Source organism: Pezoporus occidentalis, unplaced genomic scaffold (assembly GCF_034315485.1).
Source record: "Pezoporus occidentalis ecotype Australia unplaced genomic scaffold, CSIRO_AGI_Poc_V1 ctg32, whole genome shotgun sequence".
NCBI classification, from domain to species: Eukaryota; Metazoa; Chordata; class Aves; order Psittaciformes; family Psittacidae; genus Pezoporus; species Pezoporus occidentalis.
Genome location: NW_026915158.1, coordinates 5,302,478 through 5,311,980, shown reverse-complemented (window position 1 = coordinate 5,311,980; position 9,503 = coordinate 5,302,478). Strand labels below are relative to the sequence as shown.

The 9,503-nt window shown below is 42.2% G+C and overlaps 1 protein-coding gene across 1 annotated transcript in view; it reads left to right on the top strand.

Annotated features, from left to right (window-relative positions):
* Positions 1–724: 724 nt before the first annotated feature.
* PRKX (protein kinase cAMP-dependent X-linked catalytic subunit) overlaps positions 725–9,503 on the top strand; it is a 61,355-nt gene continuing 52,576 nt past the window's right edge. The window contains exon 1 of the mRNA XM_062628711.1: positions 725–1,224. Coding sequence (XP_062484695.1) covers positions 1,041–1,224 — 184 coding nt within the window. The 5' untranslated portion in view covers positions 725–1,040. The remainder of the gene's footprint in view (positions 1,225–9,503) is intronic.

The following is a 9,503-nucleotide window of genomic DNA, read 5'->3' as shown; positions in this document are numbered from 1 at the left end:
GATTTACACATAAGCTTTACAGATATCCTGCTCACTGGAGCATAGGGTGGGAGCTGCGAACAGTGTAAAACTGGGACAGAACAAGGCACAGAAAAAGTTAGGATTTCCTTCCCAATTTTGACATGAAGGCTTCCAAGAGACTTGGCCCACACACCACTTTTCCCTGTACAGCATAATCGTCAGCAGTTTCTTGGCCGCTGTGGAAGGAGCTATACTGGGTACTTGACTGCTGCCACGTTAGGTGCCTCCTCAGTTCAGCTTAGCGCACCCGTCAGTCAGCTCCTGTCGCCGAAATACCTTGCTACCTGAAAGCAGAGTACACTGAGGGGCCGAGACATCCACACCTGCTTGAAAACAAGGAGTAAAATAACTTGTGAGATATCCGCGGGAAGCCAGGTAGGCCAGGAACTGGCTCTGTAAGGGATAGTAACTTTCTGCAGGGAGCAGACGGGACCCTCCCCCCCCCGAGGGAGGCTGGGGGCAGCCTCCCCACCCCACCCCAGCCACCCCGCACCGCAGCTGCCTCTCCGGCGGGACGCAGTGGTGAAGAAGGGAAGCCAAGCGCTACCAGCATTACCAGACCCTCTCTGGCGTACTGTACCCCGGCGGCGGTGGGATGAGGCTCCACGCTCCCGCCGTGCAGCAGTGCCGCTCCCCTCCCCTCCCCACCCTGTCCCCGCCCCACCAGCCCTCTGCGGGACTGTGCCGCAGCGGCAGGAAGGCAAACCCCGCCCCTCTGGTCCGCGTGTGGCGCCGAGCGGCTCGGCCCTGCACGGCTCGCCTCGGCTGGCCTCACCCTCGCCATTGTCTGTGAGCGTGGCGGTTCCTGCTACGAGTTGCGGGCGGCGCGGCGGCTGACTGCGATGCTGAAGGGCTCCGCGCCCCCTCAGAGGCGGCAGCGGGAACGGGCTCCAGCCCTGGGGAGCAGCCACCCCCCCTGCTGAAGACTGAAACTTTACGTCCCCGCGGCTTCCTCTCTTCCCCCTTCCCTTCGCCGACCCGGCTCGCCCTTCTCCATGTGCTGAGCGGCCGGGGGCCCCATGGACGCCTTCAGCGCCGCCAAAGCCAAAATGGGGGCGAAGAGCGGCGGCGAGACGGCGGCAGCGGGGCTGGCCGCTCCTCAGCCCGCCGCGCCGGCCCCCAGCCCCGCCGGTCCCGGCTTGCCTGCCGCGCCCGAGCCCGCTGCCTACAAGCTGGAGGACCTGGAGACCCTGGCCACCGTGGGTGAGTGCGGGAAGGCGGGAGGCGGCGGGACCGGGAAGGAACAAAGGAGCTGCTTAGGTGTCTGCCTGCGCTGTGCCGGGCGGGAGGGGATACCCCCACGTCTGCCTGTCTCCTTCCTCTTCCCGAGCGCTTTTTGGGCGCTCCCCGTCTTCCCTTTTTTTTTCCCCCGCCGCGCCCCGGAGCCGTGGCTGTTGGGCGCTGTGGGCCCTTTCTGAAGCAGCGGGGTTGGACCGTCGGCTGTTGAGCAGGCGGCAGGTGCTGTTGGGGGCTACCCCTCTCCTCACACACGCAGCAGCGGCGCTGGAGAAGGGGCCGGTAGGTGTTGCGGGCCGCGAGGCTGCCCGTGGTGGCGGTGCGCGGCCGGGGAAGACCCGCCGCAGCCCCCTTGCAGTTGTGGAGCAGTGCCTGGAGGTTGCGGAGGCTGGGGGCATTGTCTACCCGGCGGTGCTGTGCGGGAGCGGGGCCGGTGTCGGCGTCGCCGGCTGCAAGGTCGTGTTTTTGATCTGCAGCTGAACAAGCCGGTAACCGGGTTTGGCCCGTCTGTGAGACGACGACAGTCGCGACTGAAGCCTAAAGATCTGATTCATCTGGTTTAACTTCATTTACCTGCATCACGATAAAATATTCATTATTTAAATGTAGTTGTTAGGCCAGTGAGGAGATCAAACAAGTTAACTGAATACAGCTAAGTATCTTTAACATCCCCAACATGCCGTTGCCCTCAATCTTGAAGCAAAGATGCTTTGCTTGCATAGAATTTTGGTACAAGGCAAGGTTTGCATCTTCCATCTGCCACACTTACCAAAGCTGCCTCTAACCAGAGTAAATGCATGTGTTTAATAAATTGCCATTTCAGACACTGGTGACGATGTGCATTTGTTCATATCCACTCTGTCTGAGCACTGTGTTTGAACATAGGGACATTTAGTTGCATATATTTTTGCACCTGGTTTGAAGGCTTTTATGTTCAACTCTATAAAGTTTTATTTTTTTTTTCTTTATGCTTGTGAAATTATTTTGGGTAGGTTTATTTCAGTAAGTGCTGTAATTCTTAATTTCCCTAAGATCTCTTCAGCCAGAAAGGTGCGATTTGAACCCTTTTGCAAGTGAAGTTGTGGGTTTTAATAGGTCTTTAAAAATGGAGTTGGAAAGGCCTGAGAATGTTATGATCACTGAAGACTGTTATCTTCTCTTGAGGTGCATTGTTTTTTTGAGATAATGTGAACAGGCATTCTATTGATAACTGAGATTATGAAGAGACTGCTTGAAAGCAGTCCTTTTTTCGCTAGGAGTGTTTGCTGCATCATGACTAATTGCTGTGGATACAATTGTCATCACAGATGGTTATGACTTCAAGAGAAGCACGGGCTGCAGAAAAGCAGTAATTTTTAAAGAAAGCATAATAGTAATGGACATATTTCTGAAGCCAGTGAAGAAATGTGGAAGTAATCTTGGTGTCAGTTTTCTACCAAATATCTTTTTTGAGTGTTCTTTGAGGTGCTTCTTAAATATTAAGGAAGAGGAAAGTTGTGAATCCGCAAGGTGTAAAAAGAGACTGTAAAAAAGTGCGACTACTCCATATGAAGACACAGAGGAGGAAAAAGAATGTAAAAGGAGCAGATAGCTGTCTGTCAGGGCACTGACAGAATACTTAAAGAATATCTCCCTTCCATCTCTCTTCCCCAGCTTGATTTTTTTGTTTCTACTTTTCTTGAGTAACTCTGAGAAGGTGACTGTTCTTCCCATCCCCTATGAAATGTAGCTGATTGTTTTGTAGGGAGAAGGAAGACAAAATGCAAAACTTGGAGGGTATAAAAATGTGCACAAAAAGTACACAAGGCCTCACCATATCAAAGAAACTGAGGTGACTTCTTAAAACTTGGTTTTAAAATGAATTTATGAGATGCTTATGCACCTCAGTAGAAGGCTATGAGGAGGAAAGGAATTTAGCTCCTAACCAGGAAGCAATACAGGAGCCCCAGAGTGATACTGAAACTGAACACATGTATGCCTACCTCTGAGTGGCAGTGTATAAAAGATCTAGTGCCCTGCTGATCTCTCTGTAGAGCATCTGAGATCTGAGCCAGTAACTGTGAGGTTGGACTGCTCTGTATGCACCTACTAACATGCTGCATTGCATTCCTGAGTTAAATGGGCTTTAAGTTAAATCAGTGCAGAATAGTATGTAAATGTTTAGTTTAGCATGGAAAACTTATTTTTGCTTGTCTTAAACCTTTTTAAATTAAGCTAGTTAAATGCAGTTTAGGTTTATAACACATGTACTGAAGGAGTATATCTACAGGTTTTTTTTTTTAGCAGTGGTTTAAGTCAGTATAACCCTATCATCCATTTTGATCTTCCTGCACAGATGGGTGAGATTAATGTATTGTCATCAATTTCGCTACAGCAGTTTAGAGTCGTCTGCAGCTTGATTGCTGTGATAAGAATAGATGCTTTCTTTCTGCTCTTGTTCTCAAAAGTTATGTGCTCTGAGATACATGGAGATGTTTGTGGTGGAGACCGGGATACCCAGAAATACAGGACAGGAAGTTCTGGTGTCTTCTCTACTAGAGGATCATTGCTGCTTATAGACGCACCCAGGTTTAGAAACAGTATGGCCCTGGAAACTGTGAACTTGAGAAAGTGGCAAAATAGAGAGGTGAGCTCCATTCTGTTACAGCTGTTCATGGGTAATATTTAAGGTAACAAAATTACATTGGTGTCTGTGAGATTGTGGTCATCCCTGACTTCAGGCCCCTCCTCTTGGAGGATGGAATAAAGTTAATGTAAAAATAATAAAAAAATAATTGGAAGCAGTACCTGGTTTTACTGTTTTAAATATCCTTCATAGGCGAAGAGGACTAGCCCAACCACCATAGTGCAGGCTGGATTGCATGTGTCATCTCTGATTTGTGTTGGACACTCTGCCTTGTTTAGCTAAGAACTCACTGTGAGGAAAGAAGAAGCAAAAAGGAGAGAACAGTGTGTCATGAGGATTGATAGGACATTTACTTCCCCCCAGAATCCCTGGATTTAACCTTTGTTTTGGTGTTTGTAGGCCCTTTAATTAAAAGAACTGTGAGCAGAGACTAGGGTGCAGGTATGCATTTGGGGGAAGTATCCTAATATTTTGTTGATGAAGTGCAGTTACAGGTTTGAGGAGGGCACGGGAGCAGGGTGCCTGCTGGTTTCCGGCTCTAGGAGAGGTTGAACAGGAATAGAGCTATTGAAGGTGCCTGGTTGTCCACTTCTCTTTTTGAATTAATTTTCCTTTCAAAGGAAGTTGAAGTACGAATGCTTGTGTGGCACACTCAGAAACTGCAGCTCAGAAATATTCTGTGAATCTCAGTTGAATTTAGATACTCAGCTGTGCCAATACTGAGGTAGTTCTGTGCTGCACAGAAGCAAAAATTTATGTCATGACCACATGTTCATTGAAGCTTAACTGCTGAAAGTTCATGGCCCAGCCATACTTATCTGAACCTATTTCAAATTCTTTGTAGATCTGTTTTTTTGTGGGAGAGAGAGACTGTGAACGCTAGTGGCATAGTTTGAGTCATCCTTTTTTTCTTTTTTTAAATTAAATTTAATTTTATTTTATTTCTGATGAACATTTAACAAGAGCAGCCTTCCTATTCCAGTAGCCAGAGAGGCTGCAGTCAGACTCCTGTCATATATCCAGAAAGTGAGATACTAAATTTTTAATTAAGCTGTCATGAAGAAGTAATTCCGGTAAACAGAATAAGTAAGTAAGTACAAGAAAAACAGAAGATCATTCTTCAGTTTTGAGTAGATGAAGTTGGGAGAACAGTTGTTACATTCCTAAATTAAATATTTGGTAATAGGGAAAGGGGAAGGAAGAGAGCTCCAGGAGGGGAAAGATGACAAACTTATTCTTGCTGCCTCTCCTGTGAGACCTGTTTCTTGCCCATTTTTCAAAGTCCACAGCAAGCTTTATAAAAGCAAATTGTGTTTTGTAAATCTATTCAATTGATTGAAATATTTTAATAATAGTGTTTTCATGTGAAAAGATTCTTTTAAACAGCTGTTCCCATGAAGTGCTTTACACTAAACTAATGCAGAATAGAAAATTGGGCAAACCAGTATTTTAATCTTTATGAGCATGGGAAAATTTTAAAAAGTGCATGGGAAAAATGAGGCACAACATATTTTTAAATACATAATTTCACTGGGTTCGCATACAAAATATGCTAGCCAAATATATTTCAAATGGCATTATATCAGCAGGACAGTACGTACAGAGCTGCAGTCTAATGCTGTAAGAAGGAAACTGATCCTGTATAGGACATTACAGACACTTTTCCCTGTGTATAGTCCAAGTAAAAAAAAAATTGCACCAGAATGGCCAACTGCTTCTTTACTAGCAAGGAACACTGTTGGCTTTTTCTTTTTCTTTTTTTTCAGACTCGGATTAGTTCTGTTTCTTACCAAGTGTTATTTTTGGTTTCACTACTTAAGTCCTCACCTATTTACAATATTATATTCTAAGGGGCATGTGAGCATTTTTTCCTGTTTTGTCTGTTTTGTTACCTTTTTTTGATACTGAAATGATAACTAATAACGATTTTACTTGGCAGTGTCCTTAAATACCACAAGTTTTGAAAGAAAACATAGTCTGAATGTTGTGACTGTAATGGTGTCCTGAATTCACCATTACTTTTGTACATCCTTGAGACTTTAGTCATAAAGCCAAATGACTTGGATTTTGTTTTCAGGCTTTCTTGCTTCATTTTTCCTTCCCACAAGATCATACTTGTCCCAAAATAAATCGTTAGTATTGTTATAGCTGATGTTCTAGAGAGAAAATGACCAGGTGTGATTCAGCTTTCTTCTCTTGTTTTTCCTGTTACCCATTGCTGAGGTGAATTTCAGTAGCATGTTTATGAGTAGGCAGCAACAGGTCCTTTCCCATAAGTTCTTGTTCTCATTAGCCTAGAAGAAAATGGGTTGGAACAAATATTCTCTTTTATATTTCAGAAAGGTCAGAAAAAGTAAGAGTATATGAAAGAAGTTTGAACATGTGAAAATTGGAAGTTCGCATTTCTGCTTTTCTGTCTTCAGTGTTTAAAACCAGTGTTGAGGTGAATAGCTAGTGTTTGCCTGACACCTGCTTTTTTTGCCTGTTTTGTCTTAATCTTATTTAGATACTTAACTCATTGCAGAAAGAAATTGACTGTTCTTTCTCTTATGTTTTGATCTTGAATGGCATGTTACAGAATGAGCTTTGACTCTTGAATATACTTTTGGAAGATAAATTATTTAAGTCCTATAAATAGCCAGAGATGCTCAGAATTGCCCGTTGCAATGCAAATAATCTGGAACCCAGTTAGTGCTGATATTTCAGAAATAAGAAGCATGCAAAACTCCTCTCTCAAACTCAAAAGCACCTAACACCACACCTTCCCCGTGCCAACTTTATACTTAAATAAAAGTAACGTTCCAGGTGAAGATAGTGTTGAAAAATTCTTCCATAAAGCATCATGTGTCAGCCCAAACTGAAAAAGATAGAAAACTTGAAGAGAAATAAGTATCTGTGTTTTTTTTGTTTGTTTGCTTGTTTTTCTTTCTGCTTGTTTTTCTTTCTGCTTCTTCAAAGAGAGGAAATACGAACTTAAAAGTACCCATGGTTGACAGCAGGTAGGTTATTAGGGCTTGACTCACCTTTTCTGTATTTAAGTTCCTGAGTTGTCATGTCTGGACTGTTTATAATGGACAGGGAGAGCAGCATTTGGAAGATCGATGTCCTTATGGTTTGGCTTTTACATTTTGAAAACTTAGGTAAACATATCCCAGGCTAAAGTGTATTTAATTCTGGTTTTGTCCACTTTAAGGGCATTATGAAATGTACAGATATTGTAAGAAAGAAAAGGGTGATGGAGTTCGTTTCTCATAACAAACAAAAGTGGTACATAGACATGTATACAGCAAAGAAGAGTAAAAGTTGAGAAGTAAAAGATGGAAACTTTGTGTTTACCTTGTGAGGGCTTGTCTTAAACTGTTCTTAAGCAAATCAATTTAGGTTAAAAAATAGAATTCCCTTACTGTTGATAGTTATCAGTGTAAGACATCTTCAGCATTAGCTTGTACTACTTGGGAGTAGTTTAACGCAATGTCTTTACTTTGGAAAGCATTCTCCCATTTCTACACAGTTTTAGAGATTTTTTAGCAGCTTCAGCTTCAAAGATGTTGGTAAGTAAAATTTTCTGAAGCGCTATGTGTTAGTGTGCACCTGGGATATTCAGGTGTTAGGGATGAGCAATTCTCAAAATTAGACTGTATTTCTGTTTTCACAACAGAAGACTATCTTTCAAATGAATTAACAAATATGTCCCTTTTTAGAAAAAAAAAAGGGGGGGGAGAGGTATATGATGCAGCATTCTTTTAACCGCTGTTTGCACTTCACATTATAACAGTGGTTCAGCTTTTATTTTGAATACATATTGCTTTATTGTTATTTTTAAGTAGTGAAGGTGGATCAGAGATTTTTCCTTGGTACAGGCTCTTCTTTACTATAGAGACTGTACATTTAAAGTGCTAAGGAAATTAACCTGGGAAACAGGTGAATAAATTGTGACATCAGTTAACAAAACACATTATATTTGAAAAGTGAGTGGGATATTACAGAATGAGAGAATATTAAAAAAACACTGTCGGTTTTGTTATTGTATTTCTGTGGATAACTGTAGCCTTGCTTTGTTAATTTTGGTAAAAGAAATGTTCAAATTATTGTCCTTTGTGTCATGTTTACCATTTTATTTCATGTAAGAATATATTTTTCAAGGGTGTTGAAATAATTTCAGTTGTGATAGTAAGACTATAAGTTGGCAAATAAAAGACTTGTTTCTTGAGGATCTTCAGGGGGTGGTGTTTGAGAAGATGTTACCTCTGAAGCGGTGAGTCATGTTTGTTTTCTTCTAAAGGTTTAGAGGAACAGGGTGTAAAATAAAGTCTTTCTGTGAGCAGTTTTGTCCTGAACCCATTGATGATACATATTAAAAAAATTAAATTAAAATGTTCTGAAAATAATGCAGACTTAACATTTTGGAAAGATTCTTTGAACTTAAAACATCTTGTTCTACTCTGAAGAGCATTCTGAAAACACTAAAATAGCAATCACATTATGAGGATTAATTTATGTTTTTGTTTTTAGATGTTTTTAAGTGCCACAGTCTTACTGAACTCTGAATTTGGTGGTTTTGAAGTTTAATTTAAGCAGCATAACTGTTCTACTTAAATACCTAAGCTCTTTCACTGAAAGGCCCAAGATGACTGGAACAGGGAAAATAGTGTTGAAACTGCAAATCCTGGCACGCTAGAAATATTCAGAATGTGCTCTCCTGGACATATCTACATTGTAGAATACACGATTACATTTCTCCTTTTTAGATATACCTAAACTAGACTTAAACTGTTGTTAGTTCATTTCAGTACAACTGCTAGTTTTATTGCTAAAGTGCTGTGCTTTCAAGTTAATAAACTAAGCCTGCCTCAGCTGCTGTGTAATGCTCATGCTGTAGGATTTGTATTAATACCTATACCTGTTTTAAGACAGTTTGAGGATGTTCGTGTTGCAGAGCTGCTCATCCAACGTGTAGATGCTCAAATTTTCTTTCGGTGAATTCTGGCAGCTGCTCTATCCAGTCTTAAATTATGATGATCTGCATCATTTGTTCATGAAAACTTTCCACTTGGCTGCCTTTTTTCTTCTGCCCTCTTTCTTCATTCTCATCCCAGCTTGGAGCACTCTATCTGCGGGTCTGTTAATTCATTAACAGTAACTTCTGTGTAAATGTGTTTCCGTTTTTTCTCCAGGGAATCAATTGGTCTGCTTCGATATGCTTCACCTCAGACAAATTGCTAGTGTATGCATTTTATTTATTTATTTGCAACTGAAACACATTAAAATTAATGAAGGAAGCATCATTTCCGTGTCACTAAACTGCATGGTATAACATATGTCTATGTAATACCAGTGGTGATGGAATGTCGAGTCTGTTGAATTATCTGGTCAGTGGAGTCATTCCCAAAGTCTTGCTTTCACGCTCAGCTTTGTTAGTTTGTTGAGGGACCAGTGAAGTCCAGCACAATCTGCTCCAAGATTTTGCCAGGCACAGAGGTGAGGCTGACTGGTCTGTAATTCCCTGGGTCATCCATTTCCCCCTTCTTGAAAATGGGGGTTATATTTCCCTTTTTTCCTGTTGTGAGGAACTTCAGCTGACTGCCATGATTTCTCAAATATGATGGCCAGTGGCTTAGCA